Below are 23,688 nucleotides of genomic sequence, written 5' to 3' on the forward strand. Positions count from 1 at the left end.
TTTGAAAGTTGCTATAACTGAGAAATTTTAATTTCTGGGACTTGATGATGAGACTATGAACTTTGCTAAGGTGACTATGAGAAAACAGACTGCAGTCTTTCACTGGACCTGTTTGCAAAGCCCTCTTCATGTAGTACCTTCCAAGAGTTTGTTCTAGTACTTATCAGGAGAAATGAGCTGTGCAGATTTAGAGATATCTCCTTCCCAAATCCAAATGGTCATATGGACTATTTGTGCCCAATCTGTGGTAGAATGTTCCTAGATTGTATGTATTGTTGTGATCAACCACAGCCAGACACTTTGTACATTGACTCTGACTGATATCACTGTGTCATTTTGGTTCTTTCTGATCCTGAAGGATAAACATCAAGATTTTGTGTTCCTCTGGCATCACTCCAAAGTCATCTCCACACCATTAGATACTAAAGCAAGATTTTAGCAAAGGTCATATTTAGGAAATAACTACTATCACTCTTTTCAAAAAGGAAAGGCAATCAAATAATATAAAAGTTAGAAAGAGTGTTAGAGAGACTGGTGGAAGCTGAACAGACATACTAATATACCCAAATACCTGGTCATTGATCCAATTATTTAAGAAAACAATTTGGAAATAAAAAAATCATTTGGCTCTTTCTACTATTTGATATAAGGCTCCCAAAGAAGTAAAAAAATATTCTTTGTTGTAGCAAAAAATTGAAGTAATGTGGCTTCTTTTTAATGGTGAATTACCAAATTAATTGAGTTCCTAATTAACAGACATTCTGATATATGGATTTAATGGAATTTCTCAAGAAAAAAATTCTGAAAAATAAGGGGAGAGCTATATGAACTGATACAGAAGGACGAAAGCAAAAACAACAGAACAAAACACACAATGGCGATAGTAATATAAACATAAACAACACTAAAAGCAGGTGAACTCAGACTAAATACAAAGTCCAGCCCTGCTCTTGGAAGACAGAAGATAAAAAAACTTTTATCCTCTACCTCTAACAGAATATTGAATACAAGGCCACTATATAAGTAAACTTTATTTAATGGTTTTCTTAGTTACAGGTGAGGGTTCTGGGTTGGAATAGAGTATATAAGGAAATAAATGTGGCAAAAAAAAAAAAAAACCCAAAGGACATTAATATTTTTAAGAAATATTTAGACAGCAGCTATTGAGGGAATCTTACTTTTCTCTAGTAGGATCAACATCTTTGATCCTAGAGTTAGTCCTGAACATGAGCTGATATAGATCTACTATCTGTGGCCCATGTGCACATATATGCTCCTAAAATTTTAGTAAAAGTCTGGGCAATGTAATGCCATAGATAAGATCTTTATAATTCAACAGATAGAGGACAGTTGCCAGGAACTTTATATGCCTTTATATGGTATTTATTAGTCTTAGAAATATGTCTGGCACAGGGAGGAAGCTTGTACTCTGCCAGCCACAAATAAAGTTGGTTGTCCCAGAAAGTTAATTAAGATCTAAAGTCAAGTTGACTTGATGGCACCATGACAATACCATTTCTTCTTGCCAGTGAAATGAATCAGCATCTATATAACAAGTATGACTTCATTTAGTCTATACTGTATTTAAATGAAGTTGGAATGGATTTTAGAGGTCACCTAGTCCCAAAACCCCCTGCTCCCCCCTTTTTTTTAATGAAGGAGAGAACTGAGCTAGAGAAGTTAATACCCATTAGTGTTATTCCTGACAGAACCAGAAACATTGCCATTCATCATAATAAAAGTAACTTAGAAGGAGGCATTAAAATGGGAGGTAATAAACATAATCAGAAGTCTTTGGAGCACAGTATCATTCAGGGACTGTAATCTTCCAAGGGCTGACCTGAAAGTACATTTACAAGAGGTTGGGGGAGAATTGCACCATGAATTCAGTCCTGTGGATAGGCCTGCTGGAGATTAGCATGGGATATTGTAAACAACACTGGATTGGGAAACTTTGGCTTTTGTCCCAGTTTTTCCATTACCCTATTATGTTTCTTTGGGCAGTTCTTTTTCTGAAAGATGTAGGGATTGGACTACATTCTTTAATATCCCTTCTAGTTCTAAGGGACAACTAGACAGCTCAGTGGATATAATGTGAGATCTGGAGTCAGGAAGTTTCATCTTTTCAGACACTGGCTGAACTACTTAAACCTTAGTTTGCCTCAGTTTCCTGTTCTGTAAAATGAGTTGGAGAAGGAAACAGCAAACCATTCTAGTGTTTTTGCCAAGAAAACACCAAATGGGGTCACAAAGAGTCAGACATGACTGAAATGGTTGAACAACAAAAAGTTTTAACATTCTATAAGTCATAGGATCAGAAATTGAGAGTTGGAAGAGCCTTTATTAGTCATGTCCAAACCCTTTGTCTTATGGATGAGGAAACTCAAGGACACAAATGTTAAGTATTTGGTCTATGATCACACAAGTAGGAAGTGAGAGAAATTAGGATTTGGACCTAGTTCTCTGACTTCAGAAACTGTTCTTTACATTTCACCATCCCAACTCCAGTCTGAGAGATTGATTCCTGTGTTTGCATGAAGTAAAGATTATTAGATTTAGAATACTCAGAGAACCTGAATTTGAATCCTAATTCTGATAGTAGTTATGGAATTCTGGGTAAGCTATAGCTATCCTATTCTTATCACAAAATTGTTGTGAAGAAAGTATTTTGGTAGAAATGTAAGCAGTACCTAGAGAGAGGACTGTGGGAACTGAGTGTGGATCACAATATAGCATTTTTACTTATTTTGTTGTTGTTTGCTTGTATTTTGTTTTTTCTCATTTTTGCCCCTTTTCATCTGATTTTTCTTGTACAGCATGATAATTGTATAAATATGTATACATATATTGGATTTAGCTTTTTAAAAAACATATTTAGTATATATTGGATTACTTGCCATTTAGGGGAGGAGGTAGGGGGGAAGGAGGGAAAATTTGGAACACAAGGTTTTGCAAGGGTTAATGTTGAAAAATTATCCATCCATGTGTTTTGGGAAAATAAAGCTTTAATTAAAAAAAAGAAAAAGGAATATAAATAGTTTGTTAATGTTGGGAGCCATTATTAAGTCAGCTTAAGTGAGGTTCTAAGAGGCAGCTTTGTTATTTCCTTCTATTGTGTCTTCTCTAGGGTTCCTTCTTCCACATTGACTTATAACTATCACTTTAGACCCAAGAAAATTCAAATTTATAGTTCATAAGCCCCTACTCATACTGTTATCTTTAAATAGTCGACCAGTAAATACAATTATTTCAAAGCAAAAACATTTACTGAAATGGTATAAATAAGAACAGTAATTATAAAATATTTCTCTTCAAAACTGGGGAACACTTTGCCACAAAGAAGCACACCCTTCGTGGGGAGAATAAGGATAGGATGAAGCATATATACACTTAGAGAATTCATGTGGCCAAAGCAACCTGTATTGTGACACTCCAGATTCTTCATGTCCTTTCTCTTCTTGTGGTATTCTCACTTTGATAGTCCCTGGCATTTCTGCTGAACAGATCGCTTAGCTGGGCTCTCTGGGTCTGCTCCTTTCTATAGTTCTATTCTCAACTTTCAAATGTAATTCTCTCTTGAATCTATAGCCAGCTGTCATCTTTGTTGTCAGGAGTCACATTTCTTATAGTTGCCTCAAATGGCCGTCTTTGGGTATTGTGTTTCATGATGGGCAAATGGCTTCATACAAAGTGCCATGACTTTTTGTTAGAGGAGGGCAAAATGTCACCCCATCCTTCTGCCCTGCTTCCCTTTAGTAGAGGCAACAGTGGGAAAGCAAAGAGAGATGCTCTCTTAAGGGTCAGGTTTTTCCTCTGCTGTTTACTCTACCTACATTCTGTTTTGATGATCTCTCCCTAGAGAGTTATGTCCTGCTTGTCAAAGACCACAGGATCCACGATCTGTCAGTAACTAGCTACATTCTAATTACATCAAGGGGAAGAAAACTTTGTAAAGTAGTAACCATGCAGTAACTTTAACACATTAATATCTTATTGTCTCTTTTACTTGCCTCACTCTTATTTTATCAGGTAGGTATTTTATCAGAAAGGAAGGGATCAAATGATCATGGGTTATCCCGTACCTACATTTCCATCTAGGCCCTGACACCATCTCTTATGCCTTTTTTGCTGCCTTCATTTGTCAATAAACCTTGAGAGTTAGTCTTGTTATTTCATTGTTTCAGTCATATCTGACTCTTTGTGGCACCATTTTTGGGGTTTTCATGGCAAAAATTTTGGAATGGTTTGCTGTTTTCTTCTTTAGCTCTTTTTACAGATGAGAAAATTGAGACAGACAGGATTAAGTGACTTATTTGGGGTCACCCAATTAGAATCTGAGGTTGAAATTGAGCTCAGGAAGATGAAATTCCCTGACTTCAGGTCCAGCATTTTGTCCACTTCAGCACCTAGCTGCCCCAAGAGTTATTTATTCTAGATTCTATACAAGGGGAAAATAGGGATAGTCATACATAAAAAATTAAAAATCTGTTTCTTACCTAACCCTTTAATGGGGTAGGCAGACTATACTCAAATAAAAATATTTAAGAATACAAAAAAGCAAACATAAAGATTTATATAACTCTTGTTTCATAACTATGGATGCAAAGTACATTTTCCCTTACTATTCAAACCTTGGCAAAATTCAAAGGAGAAAAAAACAGAAAAAGAAAATTCATAGATAATACTTACTCTTTTATTCCTAAGGTTAATTAACACATTTGAACTTCACGGATGTTTTGTTTTGTACCAGGAAAACCAAGCTCAGACACCACTAATTATTTTTAAATGTTAATATGTCATAAACTATGTAATAAGCAGTTCCTTTTTTGTAATGGAAATTTAAACAGGAGGATTTTTTCATAATGTTTCTGATTATTATTGCCTGATCTAAGCCAATCACCGACAAGCCATTACATGCTTATTGAGTTTTGGGATAAACCCAAAGCCATAGGTTGACATAACCTATTATTGTATCTTTGAGGAGGTTCATGCTATATTTTTTCTCTGAAGGCCTACCCACAAAACTCTTAAAATCATAAAATTTCAAACTGGAAGCAACTTTGAAAATCATCTAGTTTAATCCCATCACTTTATAGATAAGGAAACTGAGGCTATGATAAGTTGTGAGTTAGCCAAGATCAAATAGCTTGTATGGTAGCAGAGACAGGATGAAAACCTAGGTTTTCTGATTCCTGGTTCAGTATTATCTCAACTAAACTATACTTCCTTCTCTTGCTGTAGAAAGGGTCTTTCCCCTAAAGAAGCAGGGGAGCTAGATGGTCAGTGCTGAAATAAATTTGCTCTTTCAATTGGTTTAAGTGAGGTCCTTGTGTCTTAGTTCAAGGGAGTATGAATGACAAGATAGTGATTGGGAGCATCCATCTTCCCAACTGGGGCAATTGCTGACACCTCCAAAATTAGGACCCACATGACCAGAGCAGAGCAAAAAAAAAAAAAAAAAAAAAAAAGAGTAGGGAAGGTATACAACAAATGATGTCAACATAGAGTATTAATGCTCTTCAGACAGGGGAATGTGAAGAGAGTCCATAGAAGTTGTGCAAAAGATTGTTCCCAGGACTTTGGCATATGTTTACACCAATATCTCTGCCATTTCATAGGTGGAACTTCTGAGTCTGAGTCTATCTTTAATCCATGTATCCACAAAAGACTGAGGAATCTGATGGACATAGGTCTTTTATAAGGAAAGGGAAGGTTTTCCCTGAACATGGAGTTCAGGTCTATGTGATTGGTTACTCACCATAGATGTCACAGGCAGAGAAGTACTACTTGGCGGAATTGCATGGCAATTCTAGAAATGGAGAACTCTAATGAGAGGGAGGAGCATAAGAGAAAAGTATCAAGCAGGAAGATGGGCATTAACACATGTTCCTATGAAGAGAAATTATACCCAAACAATTTGGATTATTTTTTTAACTAGAGCAACAAATTTTTTTGAAAACAGTTCTGAAGACCAATTATATTTATAAAACATAATGCTAAAATGGCTTTATTCTTCCCCCCTCCCCGAAAAAATCTTATTTGAAAACTCTATAGGAGAAAGAGCTTTTCTTTAAACAAGATGAATAAATTCCTTAGTTAAAATTATATTTTATTATACCAACAAATGCAAAGTATTGTGCTGGGAAAAGCCATAACCAGGGTAGGACAACTGAAGCTTGTCCAAAGTCTTAAAAATTTGAAGTGTCCAAGAACACTGTTCTAGGGTGTGCTTTTTCTTCCTTCCTCCGTCATCCACCACATGCTCCTCCCCTCCAGGCTCTCTTAATGATGATAGCTTCATCCTGGGGTACTCTTTTTTCCCTTCAAGTTATTATGCCTCTGGCTCCCAGTTCTGCTTACTTCATATAATTTTCAGCAGCATTAAGTCCTTCAGCAGGTAGAAACCTTGTAATGTCGTCCTCACAATGGTAGCAGCTTAGATGAATTTCTCTTAGCCTCTATCCTGCCATCCATTGTTTCCCCAGTACAAAAATTCCTGATTACAACTCTAGTCCCAAGTATGTGGAAAGAAAACATGACAGTATTAGAAAGGAAAAGATAAAAGAAGGTCACTCCTAATCTTTAGGAATTCAAAAGGTCTCTTATTATTCCCCTTTATACACTATGTAATCAACCATTATCTAATTTCCATTACTTATACTTCACCTTCTATGTACCTGACTTATAGAATATTCCCTCTCCTCGCCTTTTATAACTTTCATTTATTTACTCATTTATCTATCTATTTATTTATTTATTCACTTAATCGCTCACTTATTTATCCATTCAATCATTTATTTTTATTATTAAAGATGCTTTTTCTGTATCTATTGAGATAATCATATGGTTTTTGTTAATTTGGTTATTGATATAGTCAATTATGTTAATAGTTTTCCTAATATTGAACCAGCCCTGCATTCCTGGTATAAATCCTACTTGGTTGTGGTATATTATCCTGGGGAGGATTATCTGTAATCTCTTTGCTATTATTTTATTTAAGATTTTTGCATCAATATTTATTAGGGAGATTGGTCTATAATTTTCTTTCTCTGTTTTCATCCTTCCTGGTTTAGGAGTATTTCTTTCCCTATTTTTTTCAAATAGCTTATATAGTATTGGAGTTAAGTGTTCATTAAATGTTTGGTAGAATTCATGTAAATCTATCTGGTCCTGGGGATTTTTTCTTAGGGAGTTGGTTAATAGCTTGTTCTATTTCTTTTTCTAAAATGGGACTATTTAAGTAATTTATTTCCTCTTCTGTTAATCTGAGCAATCTACATTTTTGTAGGTATTCCTCCATTTCATTTAGGTTGTCAAATTTATTGGCATAAAGTTGGGCAAAGTAACTCCTAATAATTGCTCTAATTTCCTCTTCATTGGTGATAGTTTTCCCTTTTCATTTTTGAGAGTAACAATTTGATTTTCCTCTTTTCTTTTTCTAATCAAATTAACTAAAGATTTATCTATTTTGTTGGTTTTTTTCATAAAACCAACCTTTAGTTTTAATTATTAATTCAATAGTTTTTGTTTTTTGTTTTTTACTTTCAATTTTACTGCTCTCTCCTTTTATTTTTAGAATTTCAAGTTTGATATTGATTGGGGGTTTTTAATTTGTTCTTTTTCTAGCTTTTTTAGTTGCAAGCCCAGTTTATTGATCTTCTCTTTCTCTATTTTATGCAAGTAAGCATCTAAAGATATAAAATTTCCCCTTATTATATCTTTGACTGCATCCCACAAATTTTGGTATGTTGTCTCATTATTGTCATTCTCTTGGATGAATTTATTGATTGTGTCTATGATTTGCTGTTTCACCCATTCATTCTTTAGAATGAGATTATTTAGTTTCCATTTTCTTTTTGGTCTTTTTTCCCCTGGCACTTTATTGAATGTAATTTTTATTGCATTGTGATTGGAAAAAAATGCATTTACTATTTCTGCCTTTCTGCATTTGATTTTGAGGTCTTTATGTCCTAAGATATGGTCAGTTTTTGTATAGGTTCTCTGAACTGCCGAGCAGAAAGTGTATAATTGTTATAAGTGCATATATATATTTATAAGTTAATTTTTAGATGTCATTTATCTTTCTTTGTATTACTAGAGCTTAGTAGAGTTGTTTTTTAGTTGTGTCTGATTCTATTTGGGGCAAAGATAGTGAAGTGGCTTGCCATTTCTTTCTCCAGCTCATTTTACAAATAAGGAAATTGAGCAAACAGGTTAAATGACTTGTCCTGGAACATACAGCTAATAATTGTCTGAGGTCAGATTTGAACTCAGGAATATGAGTTTTCCTAACTCCAGGCCTATCACTCTATCTATTGTATGACCTTGCTAATTCCTCCTGGTACAATCTAGACACTTAATAAATATTATTGACTCATTGGCTAGTTTTTCATCTCAGGTGTTGCCTTCTATAGGTTTCATAATCTCCTAATTTGTTAATGTCCTCATCCTAAAATTATCTTTTTTGGCTGATCTATGTCTATATTGTATCCTTGTTTCTTGAGGGCAGAATTTTTTTTTAAAACTTTGTTTTTGTATCCCCAGTACCTAAATTAATGTTGTACACAAATTAACAAATGTTTGCTAAATTGAATTAAATTGCTACATTAAATTAAACTAAATTGTGGCTAATAAGAATGAACTTGATCAATGAGCCTGACTTTTTTTTTTTTAATGACTGTTGAAAATTGAATTAATTCAACAACTATGGATTTTTTTTTGCTTTTACTTTTTTACTTCATTCTTTGTTTCTGCTTCTTCCTCAGATGCTGTTACCACCCTATGATGACACAACTACAGCCTCAACAACAACTGCAGTGGGTGTAGGAGCAGGGGCAGGGGGAGGTATGGGTATGAATGTAGGTGCCGATGCAAGTGGGGGTGCAGCTGCAAGTAAGGAGCCCCCTCCACCTTATGTATCTGCCTAAGCCAAAAGGTGAAAGGGCCCTGGGAATAACAACTTCCCTCAAACATGTGAGCAATAGTTTGTTCCTTTGGAGATGGGCCCTTTAATGTTGCCCATCTTCTTGTCTGTTGCTGACCTCCTATGATTTTCAAACCCTGATATTTTGTTAAAAATTTATTGTCCATAATTTCCAGAATGTGCTTCAGTTACATTTTCTACCTGATGGGCTTCAGAATTTTTACATTTGTGCTAAGCCAATAGTAGCTTCAATTACAAGACTTTTATATTTAACATTTGGGACCCGGCCTTGAGTATGGGAGCAGTTTCATTTGGTCCCCATGGAAGTCCCAATATCAGGTAGAGGTGGTAGAAATTTTTTGTCTTTGTGCTCTTTAACTTTGGAAAAAATAAATATTTGAAAAAAAAAATTGAAAATATAAATAAAAATTTAAATTAGCGACAGACAAGGGTTTTCACCTCCCTCCTAATTCTGTTGTGCAGAATGAGTTTGGTAAGACTGATACTTGCTAAAACATTTGGGGAATGGCATAGCTATTTCAACTATCCTAGGTGTTCACTGAAGAATCCTTTGTAGGACTTAAAAGTCAATAGCAGATTTGAATTTATGCTCCAGTTTCAACCCTTGATTCCTGGGCAAAGGTCACTCGTGTCTTTTAAACTCGCTCAATCTTCAATTCCGTAAATATAAATTTTCTATAGAAAAATGCTCCCCAAAACAATGAGATGCTCTGAAATTCTTGGTTCCTGCTCTAATCCAAGCTGTGCACTTAAAAATGGACTAGAGCTTCATCAATCACCTATCATTGACCCATCAACTTTCCAAGCACTTGAAAGGAACCTCTCATAGTTCCCTTCTCAAAATGAATAAAGATGAAAAATCTTACATATTTAAGATGTTAAATCAAGGATGATATTTTTGCCTCATGTTTAGAATTTCAAGTCACCCTCTCGATTCTTGATCCTCGGTGAACCTAAAACATATACAATAAAACTGGTAGGTTTTGTACATAGTAAGCGTGTAAATTTTCACATTACTTAGGGAAGAAAGCAGAGAATTACTTCATGTTCTCTGCAGCTGTTTTCTCACCTATAAAATGACAGAGAATGTTGAACTCCATATTTAATATTGCATTAGCTCTCAAATGTATATGATTCTGATTTCTCAGACCTTAGCAGTTCCTGTTTCAGCTTTCAGCATCCTTGCTTTCTATCTTCCTTGATTCTTAAGTCCTTTACTTAAGTAGTAGTATTCATTTGTCATATTACTCATTAGAAAGGCTAGCAGAATGTATTCTGCTCCCCATTCCTTCTGCCTCTTTCACCTCATCCCATGACCTTCTATAATATATCTTGAACTCTGTCCATCTTGATTTCATGGCTCTGCTCTTTGAGGCATCCCCAAATAATCTCATTCCTTTGACCATTTCTGATGGGTACCCCCTCTGTGGTCAGAAAAGTATGAAATCCTTAGGTCCAATTGTGGAGGGTCAAGTAAGCAGGGCAGAGGAGGGATGGGGAGAGCAGGGCAAGGGGGACAATATCCATGTAAGTGAGGAGGGCAAGGGTCAATGCCATCTGTTTCCTATATATTGCTAAATAGATCAGTGGTATAGCTAGAGTAAGGGTCTATGATTTGCTTGAGCACTAACAAATCTGGTTAGCATGGTTTCTATTTAACACGTCATGTAGTTTTATGAAACTATTTGCAAATGTTTTTTGGTGTTTAGAGCAGCTTGGTGGGAGAGAAGGGTCATTATCCTACCCAAAAGCAAGAATCTTGGAAAAGATTTCAAAGAATTCTTGATAAAAGGAAATTAGTTTAGTAAACCTGATGGAAAAAAGTCTTTCTGGGCAGAGGAAGCGTGTAGAGGTTTTATGAGTGAGAGAATTGGCCAGAATGGGGAAGAGGGGAGGAGAATAAAAATGAGGAGGAGTTTAGAATAGATAGATCAGTGGAACTGAGTCAGTTGAGAGAGTAAAAGACAAGTATCTATGGGAGACTGAAGACAATAGGAACTTTTCCCTAGAGTTGGGGAAGGAGGTGAAGGTGAGAGAGAGATGAGGGAGAGGGAGAGAGAGAGAGAGAGGAGCACATCACTAAATAAATATTTGGTAGGTTGCTTGCTCTCCAAAGACTGGAAATGTTTTTGGTGGCATAAGCCAGTCCCTAACTCCCTGCATCTACCAGTCAGGGCTAGGTCCTATTGTTTGATCTCACCAAAAGTATCCCAGGCCCTCTCAGGGAGGTGGTCAAGACAAGTCTCTGAGGCATGTAGGTAGATAGTAACAGAGACCTTCAAACTTATTCTTTCTCTCTCCATCCAAGCAAGCATTCCTTTTTTTTTAATTTCTGGGATGCTGAACAACCTTCTGACATATAAAGCAAACCCCAAATTCCTCTGAAGTTGAATAAATTCCACTTTTTTTTTACTGGGTATTATCCTTTATTTGAACGTCAGTAACTCTATTATTTGTTCATTGCTAAATGTACTCTATGTGAAGGCTTCCTGCAATTAAAAGTGATATGTCCTCATGTCTAAGAAAATAGCCTTTGGAAACTCTGGGCATGCTGCCCCATGGACCATTCCCCTCCCCGATATTGTCATGCAAAAGTCACACGATTTCCCCGTGAATGAGAAATAAATGTCATATTTGTTCCATGCCTATGTGTTTCTTTTTTTTTAAAAAATGCTGAGAAAATAAAAATCTCCTAATCTGGGAACTAAGGGATAGTGAACAGACATTTGAAGACATTATTCCTAACTCCTGCCAGTGGCTCACTCTCCTCCCCAGCACTTTCTCATCTGCTTTGCATATGGTGTGCAATGGGCCTAAATGCAGCCTTAATAATAAACAGTTCAGATCTTACCCCTTTTCACAAGAGGCTCACTATGGGGAATGTTTACCCCCTAAGAATCAGCCTGATTTTTTTCTATTAGTGTCTCTCATAATTACTTTGTATAAACACTCCATAAATTCCATAGTTTACAGCTTCTAGACCCATACAGAGTTAGCAGATTATAGAAAATAAAAAAGGAAAAGTGTTGTAAGAGAGTTCCACCCATTTCTAAAGAAGACATTAATGAATAATTTAAAAAAAAAAAAAACATATCCCTCTCCTACCAGGGAGCCACCCTTTATAACAAAGATGTTTAAAAGAGAAGGGGAAAAAAATAGGTCAGCAAATCTAACTGACACATCATAAAATGTGATTTTTTTGTAGTATTCCACACCCATAATCCCCTGCCTCAGCAGAGGCAGAAAGGAAATGCCTTCTATTTAGCTTTTCTATGGGGCCAAGATTGATCATAATTTCCCGGAATTGGGGCTTGATTTTTTTTTATACTTAAATTGTAATCATTTTGCATATTATTTTCCTAGTTCTGCTTACTTTACTTACCATCATTTTATAAAATCTTCCTATAATTCTCTATATTCACTTTATTCCTGGTTTCTTATAGTCCCATAATATTTTATTACACCACTTTATCACATCTTGTTTAACCATTCCCCAAATAATGGATATATATCATTTCTAACTCTTTGCTACTTCAAAAAGTACTGTATAATGGGGTAGGTGGGACACCCCCATTTTAAAAAAAAGACTCTATTAGAATCTTTTTTTTTAATTAGTGACCTCCTTGAGGTATTTGCCCCGCAGTAGAATCACAGTTAAAGAACATGGACAATTTAGTTATTTTCTCCAGAGAATTCCAAATTGCTTTCTAGAATAGTTACACTTATTTATAGTTCCATCAACAGTACAACAATGTACCCTTTTTCCCCACAATCTCTCCAACATTGATAATTCCTTTTTCTTGTCATCTTTGCCAAATTGCTGGGTATGAGGTATTACCTGATTGTGTCTGTCTTATTATTAATGAGTGAATTAAAAATATCCATAGATAATTCATGTTTATGTAGTAATTTCAAGTTTTCAAAGCAATTACTATTCTATGAAGCAGGTAATGCAAATTAAACACTAGGAACCTGAAAATTCTAAGAAATCTATTCTGGAGACCTTTCCAATACTTCCCAGGTTAGTGACGACTATTGAGATTGATCAATATGTGTATTACATCCTGAGTCCCCGGACCAATAAAACACTATCCATTTTCAAACCATACAAAAGACATTGATTCAAAAATCAAATGCATTTAATCCATCAATCAATCAACTAACAATTATTAATTAATATGCTATCACTGGGAATATATGAAGCAAAAGGCAGTCCCTGCTCATAAGAGATTACAATCTAAGTTAAATCTAAACATTAAAACAAAGTAAATGACAAGAAGGAACCAAGTAGTAGACTAATATACAAATGAGTAAAATCTGCAATGTTTTCCAAAGTGGTAGACAGGGAAGAATTCTCCTGAGGAAAATAGAAAAAAGGGCTACAAAATCAAACTTAAGGATTTTAGCAGAGTACACATTAACTTAGCAAACCGTATATCAACATTATCTCCATTCTGTTTACTTTGGTGAAGTCAAAAAACCTATGCACTAGAGCATTACTAAAGCTGAGAGTAATATGATTCTCTATTAAAGTTACATTTGTTCCCATCTTTTGGGTGAGAAAATTGAGGTAAATACCCACTACCACTTTGCTAATTATTGAGTCAAAGCTCCAAGCTAGTCTATTGATACCAAAGCAGTGTTTTTTTTCACTGTGCTATACAGAAGGCATATATATGCCTTCTATATCATGACTACTCCAAAGTATCTTTCTCACAATAACTCTATGAGGAAGGGAAATAGTCCAAGAATCTTCAAATACATAGAGATTAAATGATTTTTCTCAAAGTTATATGTCTTAGGGCACTGAGGTAGTTATAGTAAATGGAGCAGTGGGCCTGGAGTCAGGAAGATCAGAATTCAAAATCAGTCTCAGATAATAAATAAACATATAAATCCCCCCCCCCCCAAAAAAAAAAAAGAAAAGAAAAAAGTAATTGAAAAACAAAAGCAAAATCAGCCTCAGATATTTGCTGGGCAAGTCATTTAACTAAATCTGTCTGCTTCCATTTTTCCTTTCAAAATATGGGGATGATAATTGCATTTAACTCAAAAGGTTGCTGTGAGAATAAAATAAATGTTCTGCAAAACCTCAAATGTTCTATAAATGCTAGCAATTATTTTAGTTCATTTATAAAATCCTGTTTTTATTTTTTGGTTTTTTTCACAAGGCAATTGGGGTTAAGTGATTTGCCCCAGCTCACACAACTAGGAAGTTTGAATCTTCTGAGGCTGAATTTGAACTCTGGTCTTTCTGACTCCACGGCTGGTACTCTATCCACTGTACACCATTTAGCTGCCCCTTTGCTTTTCTCTATTGCCTTCCACTTCTTCTGATCTTTCTAAGAAATAAAACAAGATCATAACTAGAACACCCAGGATCTCATGTCTGTACAACTAGTTCAGCACTTCCTTACTTCCCTTGTGGGGAAAGGAGCTTTATTTTTTCATCTTTATAGTTTTACTTAAAAATGAAGTATGTTGATTTCTGTGATTATTTTGGAAGGTAATATCTATTCTTGTCATGTAGTCCCTGGTCATGTTTCATATCTGGGGGGGTTCATTCTGAATCTCTCACTTAAGTATATAGCTATCACATCTTCCATTCAAAGTAGTCATCCATTAGCTTAAAAGACTAAATCATTCTGCTACTATCATAACTCAGCCCTTAGTAATACCCAAAATAACTCCTGTGGTTGTTTAAAATGAGTTCTTGGCATCTGAGATGCATGTTCTAAAAGGGAAGGAAAAAGAGGTATTGCAAAGACGTCTCCACACCCATGGATTTCACCCAAAACGGTGCTGCAAACTGGCCAAGTTTCCTGCTGACTAGCTCATTTGGGCCTGGACAGTGGCCAGATCTGACCTTCTGCCCAGAAGACCATGTGCACCTTCTGCCGACTTCAAGACTGGGACCTGAGGAGAAGAGATAAGCTGTCACTCGGCCAGTACCGGAAATATGGCATCCACTACGCCCATCACTATAAACCCAATTAGCCAGAACAGCTGCTATTTGAGAAGTAACTCCTTAAATTAATGCAGAAATAGAATCATTCAAGGTTTGTTTTTCTCATGCCTCTCTCACTCAATTCATGCCCATCTTTATGTGAAGAACCTTCAGAGCTTGCTAAGATAAGGAATCTCTGAACACAGTAAGGAAATCTGTTGTGATTATTGCAATTTGCTTTCATTTGTGATATCTAGACTTTGTTGTGTGGTCAGAGTGGAAAAAATGATTGATCAAGCAGAGGCAGTCTGGAAAAGACGTTGAAGGTTTGTTTTAGAATGCTCTCTGTAGATTCATCAAATGCCAAGTATATTCTGTCATGGAATTAAAGAATAGAGTGCTATCGTGGCACCTCTGAACAGGCTGATATTTACCTGGTGCATTCATTCATTTATTTATTCAACAAACAGCTAGATGGCACAGTGGATAGAGCTCTGAGGCTGGAATCACAAAAATCAAATCCTTACTAGCTGTGTGACGATGGGCAAGTCACATAATCCTGTTTGCCACAGTTTCCTCATCTGTAAAATGAGCTAGAAAAGGAAATGGCAAAACCTCAAATGGGATCCCAGAGTCAGACACAACCTAAAAAACTGAACAAGCATGAGATATTATGCTAAGCAGAAAAATACAAAGACAAGACTTAAACTATCCCTGTTCTTAAGGAATTTATATTCTATAATGGAAACAACATGTACATTGATAAATAAATACAAAGTAATATTGAGGACTAGAAAGGACACTAATAACTTGGGATGGGAGAGACATGAGAAAGTTAGAATAATCCCCATGTAGGAGTGGTGCTTGAAATGATCCTTGAGGAGAGGAATTCTACAAGGATGTAGTGAGGAAGGAGTACATTCCAGGTAGCAGTGAAAGCCTATACAAAAGTACATGTATACATTAATTCCCCTACTGAATACACACAATTTGACAAGTAAAATATATAGGATGTTCTAGACCACTGGGAGCCTAGAACTAGTTTATTAACTATGCATGAGTATGAAAGTCAAGTGACTTAAATGCTTTGGTGGACATTTATATTCAAATTAAGACATAATGGAACTGTCAGCCATAGTATAATACCTACCTGGACCTCCCAATTGACTTTTTAGCCTTCATTCACCACAAGTTGATCTCAATATAGACAGATTTGAATTCCCAAAGGACCATTATATATTTACACTTAAACTCTCAGAGTTGTAGGGACTCCCACTATAGCTCTTGAGCCTCTGGGTGAGTGATTTCCATTTGTATAAAAACAGCCACTCAAGATGACAATTTTAGATTTTCAATATAATCTTCCACTTAACAGTAAGTTAAAAGCAGTAATAAGCAATAAATCATGATTACCATAAACAAGTGAAGGAGTAATCAATACATCACAATAGAAATGTAACATCACACCCATCAATGAGAGAGAAATGATTTCTCTATTGTATTAATAACTAATTATTGAATTAGTACCAAGTTTTTTCTGTTTTTTTTCCTTCTTCCTCATCCAGGGATCAGCCAGTGTGGGAAATTTTGCTAAAAAACTTATACAGGTTAAGATCTAATCAGATAGTAAAAAAAAAAAAATTCCAAAATTGGGCTAATGGAAGATCCTGCCTATTATGTTGAGATTACAGGGTAGAGTCAGACTCTTCCTGTATTGGGATACCAAAATGGTGGGATATAAAGTGCTATCCCCAAAGCATATTGATGTTAGGGCAGTATCACAAGTTGTCTCAAAAGAATTTGTAGGTTTAGACATCTTCCAAATCAAAGGGCCAAGATTTTATTACACTGCTAAAAGAGGGTTAAATTCATAAAGGTCCTTAGCAAAGAAAAGCATTTTAGCAAGTAATAAGGAGGAAGATAAGTTCCTTAATAGTAACCAGGAGTAAAACACCATTGGGAGGAAGATACCATGAGGTGGGACTACCCTGCACTGCAGACTAACCCTAAAAGGGATTTAGCACTTTAAAAAAAGATTAACAAGGGAATTACAAAAGAGTAGGAAATATAACTTGGGGGAGAAAGGGGGGAGGTTGACATCATAATTTGGCTTTCGGATTAGATGGTAACTGGTTATGATGGTTTTATCAAAAAAAGAATTCATAAGAATCCTACCAGAGAATTCTTTCCAGGAATGGGGCTGTAATAAAGGTCCTACTTAACAAAAGACCTAATTAGAACCAAAGGTCCACTTATTATCCTATTTGTGCTCCTTTATTTTTCTCAGGGAGTATCTAGGTTTCCAGATTGTTTACAGTAATTCAGGCTCTCTCTGGATACCACTACTTCCTGCCAAAAACCTGGGGGTCCTATTCAGCCCCCATCAATTACATTCATTCACACAGGTCTGAACATGTATTCTCCCTACTGTCAAGCCTGTGATATGGAAATTGATGTATCTCTTTAATGCTCCAAGTCAAGCACCTCAAGACCCTCACTGTAATACAGTTCAGCCCTTCAATATAATATTCATTCTCTCATTAATTGTTAACCAATCAGAATCGATCAGTAATTTTTTAAGGTTTATAAATTGTAAACAGTCAAGACTGCCACTGACCTCTTTTTATTAATAAACATGCTAGCCTTATTAATAAAATTATTAAATTACCCAGAAATTCTATCCCTTGAACTTTTTAAATGTCACAAATCTATGAAATACCTATTGGGAAAAGATAGCACACATGGCAAAAGCCTGGCAGGAAAGCAAATGAGTGAAGAAAATCCTTATGCTCAGAGTAATTTCAACTGGATTGCAGGGCTTGATATCATTAGTTCATTTAGGAATGTAACTCTTACCTCAAAGCCTATTGGTCCAATAATCTTTCTTCATTGGTGGAGATGAATGCTCTGCCTTGAGAGGTAGGATGGAATTAATGAGAGACACAGAGTAGCTCTAGCCTTCAATAGTTTTTCTTCAAGGGGGAAAATGAAAGAGGTCAACTTTAGATTGCTGAAGGAATTAAGAGGAACTGACCATTTCTATCATGTCCCTATCCCAGAAGATTACAGAAGAGATTATGAGGAGTTTTTCCCTTTAGGTAAGATCCAGGACAATCTTTTTTTGATTGAACTGAGTTAACTCATTTCCAATGAGAGAATTCCTTCACTTTTTGCATTACTTGGTATATATTCTCCTAAATATACTTTCTTTGAGTTTTGTTATGATTTAAACATTCTTGGTTATGTGTTCATTGTGAAACTGGAATTTGATTGGAAAGGGGCCAAACCTTGGCTATAAAGCTTTGAGTCCTCCTCCCCAGTAATAATGACCCACTATCAGAAGTTAGATTGCCCTGTCATATCCCCTAAAGTAACAATATTTAAAGGAGCAGACAGATATATCCTTCTACTCTAGTAACCTCTTTCTTTGAGGAAAGCAGATTAACTTCTTGCCCAATCATCTTCCCCTTCTAGTCATGATAAAAGTCTACTTCAGAGAAGGGAGTAAAGGGAAGAAGCTAGTGATGTTTATTCTGCCTTTCTTCAAAACATAATGATTTTTAAAAATGTTTTTTATTTATTTATTAATTTATTAAAGTGGAAAGTTTTGCTTTAAAATAGAGCAGCACTTAAAGCCCTTCAAAAATAGTTTCTACCTACTTTCCAATATTATTTCATATTTCTCTACTTTTCATTCTCTTTTTTTTATTATAGCTTTTTATTTACAAGATATATGCATGGGTAATTTTTCAGCATTGACCATTGAGAAACCTTTAAAACATAATGATTTTCAAAGACTATGCAAAGAAAGAATTTCTTAACTTTAGGAATCTGGAATGAATGAGGGTATGTATTACTTGGTTATCATGCCAAAGATGATTAACTGTATTGGCAGGCCCAATCTTAATTATTTTATTGTAAAGATGAGAGTAGGAACTGCTTTTTAAAATATATATCTCCATTAGAACACTGTACTTGGCACACTTGAAAATCCTCCACAAATTCCAATATACAAAGAATGAAATTTTATGGAAAAAATTTTCTCTTGAAAGTGATTTTCTGAACTGATACAAAATGAATTGAGCAGAACCAGTACATTATACACAGTAACAGCAATATTGTTTAATGATCAACCCTGAATAACGTGGCTATTCTTTGAAATACAATAATCCAAGACAATTTTGAAGGACATATAAAAAATATTATCTACCTTCAGAGAAAGAACTGATGGAATCCAAACTCAAATTAAAGTATACTTTAAAAAAAAAATTGGGGAAAAGGAATGTCTGTGTTTTGTTTTTGTTTTTGTTTTTGTTTTTGTTTTTGTTTTTGCAGCATGGCTAATTCAGAAATGTTTTTCAAATTGCTTGCCTTCTCAAGAAGGAGAGAGGGCAGGGAAAGAGAAATTTTAGAACTGAAAAAAATTTTTAAATGTGTAAAAAATTTTACATGTACTTGAGAAAAATAAAATAAAATAAGAGAAAAAGTAATTTTCTCTCCCTCCCTTGATAACAAAAGAGAAATTAAGTCCTTGTTGCAAACCCATATGGTCAAGCAAAACAAATTCCCTCACTGGCCATATCAAAAAATAGATGTCTCATTCTGCATTCCAATTACATCTCTTTATCAAGAGGTAAGTAATATATTTCATCATGAGTCCTCTAGAACTGTGGTTGATCATTACACTAATCAGGCTTTCAAAATTGTTTGTTTTAACAATATTGTTGTCATTGTATAAATTGTTCTGTTGGTTCTGTCCACTAACCATACAAGAGTTCATACAAGTCTTCCTAAGTTTCTCTGATACCATCCCCTTCATGATTTCTTATGGTAAAATAGTATTCTATCACATTTATATTCATAATTTGTTAAATCATTTCCCAATTAATGACCACCTCCTCTTTTTCTAATTTTTTGCCATCATAGAAAGAATTGCTATAAATATTTTTGTACATCCTTAAAGTTTTGTTTTGTTTAGGATTAATTCCTTTCTTAATGCATCCTCTCTCTTATTCCTCCTTTTCCCTTCTCTCCTTTCCATCCTATAGAAATGTTTTTCTATAGTCTTGTATGTATTCTTCCTTCCTTTGACCAGTTCAGATGAGAGTAAAGTTCAAGTAAACACTTTCTGTAAAATTTAAAGTCTTAGAGAATTGCTAATCAATCAATACCTGTTCCAAATCACATACTATGTGTCAGTAGGACTTGACCCTGGATCTTCCTGACTTTGATCCAGTATTCTATCTATTATGTCATACCTGTTTTGTATTCTCTTTACCAAAAGGGAGCTGGAATAAATGAAGATAGCCATTTGAAAGCATGATATTGAGGTGTGGAAAGTTAATATGTTAACATGTGGAAAGTAAAGAGTCAAGTGGCTAAAGTACTGGACGTGGAATCAGATTTCTATTATCTACTAAGATAAGGGCTTCTATATTCACCTACAGTGAACTGAATATTTAAAAAAAAAACTATCTTCAGAGGGTTTATTTTCTTTTGGGGAGATACAATACATACACAGATTCTATGTGTAATCTACCATGCTTACAGAGGTCAATGACTTAAGAGACTTGGTATTTGGAGGAACTAACATAGATGAACTAGTAAGATTATCCAAGTCTTAGAGTCTTCTCCGATTTTGCTAATGAAGAGGCTGTGGGGAAAAGAAGGAGGAAGCAATCGTGTCATTACAAAAAGTGCAGCAGATGTCATGCTGCCTGATGAGATTGCTGTCCAGGACTATTTGTTGGGAATTCAAATAGAGGAAGTATGGTGGCTCCATGCTCAGTTGACCTGGTGTCAGTTTGGAATTGATAAAGTAAATCCCTTTCTCTTTTTATTTGGGCTTCTCTCCCCAGTACAATTATGTATGGAAAAACAATTTACTCTGAATAAAGTCAATCCTTTGTCTCTTTTTAGTCTTCTTGAAAGATCATTTGGGGCTTTGACATCATTGTTCTTTTCCTCAAATGGTTACTTTCACTATTATCCTTTTAAAATGTAATAAAGTTTGTTGGTCAACAAAATTTTCAGTGCATTGTATTTTATATTGCTACAGATAAGAGAAATAAGATAACTCTTTCCACTGCATGGAGATATTTTCTGCCCAATGTTCCACAAGTTGTAACTCAAGTATAAAAAAATGGAAACAGTTCCCATCCTTTTATTAGCAGGGGAAAAAAAAAAAACTGGAATACAGTCCTGCCTTGGAACTTCTAGAAGGGGAAACTTTTCAGCTTTTCCAGTGCTATGTAAGAACTGTGTTGTTATTATGTTTCCCATGAGCCAAATCAAAAGTATTTGAGACCAGAGTGACCCTTCTCCTTTTATCGTCTCTTTTTGTGAAAGAAATAATGTGCCCCCAAAGTCTATGATATGGAAGTGAACACACACTTTGGTCTGAGAAGCTTTGGAAATTTGTCTTTTCCTTGACTTTCCATTGGAGCTGCAAAAGGCTCCTAACATCAGAGAGGAGTATGTTAAGTCAACTCACCGGGAGAGCATAAACAACGCATTTGAAATTCGTATCTACCCTATCAACCCAGCACAGCTACCAGGTCCTATGCTTGTTCACAAGCTCCCTTTGACGGTTAGAAATACATAGTAATGTAAAGTAATTTCTAGAGAAGGAGATTGCTAACAATTAGGGAAATAAGGAAAGGACTCTGTAGAAAGTGATGGCTAAGCTATGGCTTGAAGGAAGTTCTAGATCTGTTTGCACATCTAGTTGTGACAGCAGAGCAGGGGTTCCTAACCTTTGTGCGTGTGTGTGTCCTAGAGCCCTTTGGTCATTTAGTGAAGCCTATAGACCCTTCATAGAATCATATTTTAAGAAATTGAAGGGAATGCTATGTTTTTGGTTAGAGATTAGTAAAAATAAAGATGTAATATTTTCCCTATCCAAGTTCATGGACATCCCCCTCTGAATCTTTTCCAGATCCATTGACAATGATCCAGATCTATTGAACCCATGTTAAGAACCCTAAATCTAGATATATATGTACATTACTCATTCATTTGATTTTGTCTTCTGGTGGATATTGAAAAAGCATTTAAAAAATAACCTTCATGTGCCTTTTAAACACATGGAGGAAAAAGCTTTTATCCTTTCCTCATCTGAAACAAATAAGCATTTGATCCCTTCATCATCTCTTTGAAATTTGTATTTTTTTCTCTAAATATGACAATTACAGGAGTTAGAAAGAGAAAGCCTGCATTTATTTCACCTACTTTCTGATCATTACTCTTGGGATATTTGGAATTGCTTTGAGGGGGGAAGAGTTGTTGTTTTAAACAGCTTGCAGAGAGTCTTCTATTTGTCTTTAAGAGACTTCTATAATCAATGATAGATGATAGGTTTTAAATAATTACATTAAATCTTGTTCTTCTCAATCTCATCATTTTTAAGAAACATGGAATGTTGGAGCCAAAAGGGAATCATCTAGTCCAATCCTTTTATTTTTCATGGTTTGTGGTGGTCCATCATCTCATATTCATCAGTGGACTAGCTGGAGAGTTGCCCCTTCTGTAGGACCTCATACAAGACAGTATCTCAGCTCTTTTTCCCAATAAAAGGGTAGAAAAGGTTTCTACCTTTGTTATTCTTGAGGTACAACTTGTTGAATACTGCCAATACAGTCAGAGTTTTATAAGAGAAAAGACATTAGTCACTGCCCAAGTGTCTTGCCACTTGATTTAATACTAATATAACTTGATAGACGCAGAATGCCATCTGAGAAGGTGATTGAGTCTCACAGGGAAGAACTTATAGGCCTTTTCTAATAACATTTCACTCCACAGAGACTCTGAAGGAAAGGAATAATGAATGAAAAGCACCATGTGCAATGTGGTGATCTTTCCAAGAATCAGCCAAAGTTCACTCTTTTCTCTTTTAAAAACCATCAAAGTAATCAGCTCTCAGAAAGGATCACAGTTCAGCCTTGTTGACATTCATAGGATCGTAGTGTTTGGAACTGAAAAGGACATGAAAGATTATCTAGTTCAACTCATCTTTTACAAATGTAATGGAGTATTACACAAGGACAAGGCTAGGCTTTCCTGTATGCGTGCTTTGCAGTAGATGCCAGCCTATTAGAACAGGATTCCTATTATTAGGAGACTGGTGTCTAGTACATAAGGAGGATCTACAAATACTGAGAAGGGAGAAAGGAGTAAGAATCCAGGGAACCCACATGCAGATGAGGTTTGCTGAGACAGATATGACAGCTTCTGCCACTTATAGCCTTCCCAGAAAGCAATTAATGCTCCTTTTCTAGCATGGCTCTCTACTTTCAGCAGCTCAGGACTCAGATGTCACTTCTGCTCCTCTTTTTCCACATGACTCTCCTAAGTTCTCTCTTCTTCCTTTCCCTTTCCTAGTATTTCTGTCTCTTCTTTATCACAAAATGTTTACCTCAAGTCAGTACCAGACCCTTGGGAAATGAGATTAAAATCAAATGGGCATGTGTCTGCTACACAGCACACTTGGTCACAATAGTTTGCCACCTGGCTCCCAAATGAGTCTTTGGAAGATCTTTGGTCTTTGGAAGATCTTTGGAAGACCAAAGAAATAAAATGATTTGTCCAAAGTCACATAACCAGTAACTAATAGAAAGGATACTGGAGTCATTTGACTTTATCCAGTGCTAAGTTTAACAACCAAGCAAGAGTTAGTTTTTAAACAATAAGAATCTACTTGATGCTACAGATCCTCAGTTATTGGTGGCTAGTGTTAGCTGCTTGCTGCTGTGAAATGCAGAACTGAAAACCTATCACTTTTGCATTAAACTATGACTAA

At 35.5% G+C, this 23,688-nt stretch overlaps 1 protein-coding gene across 1 annotated transcript in view; it reads left to right on the forward strand.

Annotated features, from left to right (window-relative positions):
- The window catches only part of LAPTM4B (lysosomal protein transmembrane 4 beta), a 106,008-nt gene extending 94,420 nt beyond the window's left edge, over positions 1-11,588 (forward strand). The window contains exon 7 of the mRNA XM_031947022.1: positions 8,766-11,588. Within this exon, the coding sequence (XP_031802882.1) occupies positions 8,766-8,927 (162 nt within the window). The 3' untranslated portion in view covers positions 8,928-11,588. The remainder of the gene's footprint in view (positions 1-8,765) is intronic.
- The last annotated feature ends 12,100 nt before the right edge of the window (positions 11,589-23,688 follow it).

The sequence above is a fragment of the Sarcophilus harrisii genome, chromosome 1, assembly GCF_902635505.1.
Source record: "Sarcophilus harrisii chromosome 1, mSarHar1.11, whole genome shotgun sequence".
Classification (NCBI taxonomy): Eukaryota; Metazoa; Chordata; class Mammalia; order Dasyuromorphia; family Dasyuridae; genus Sarcophilus; species Sarcophilus harrisii.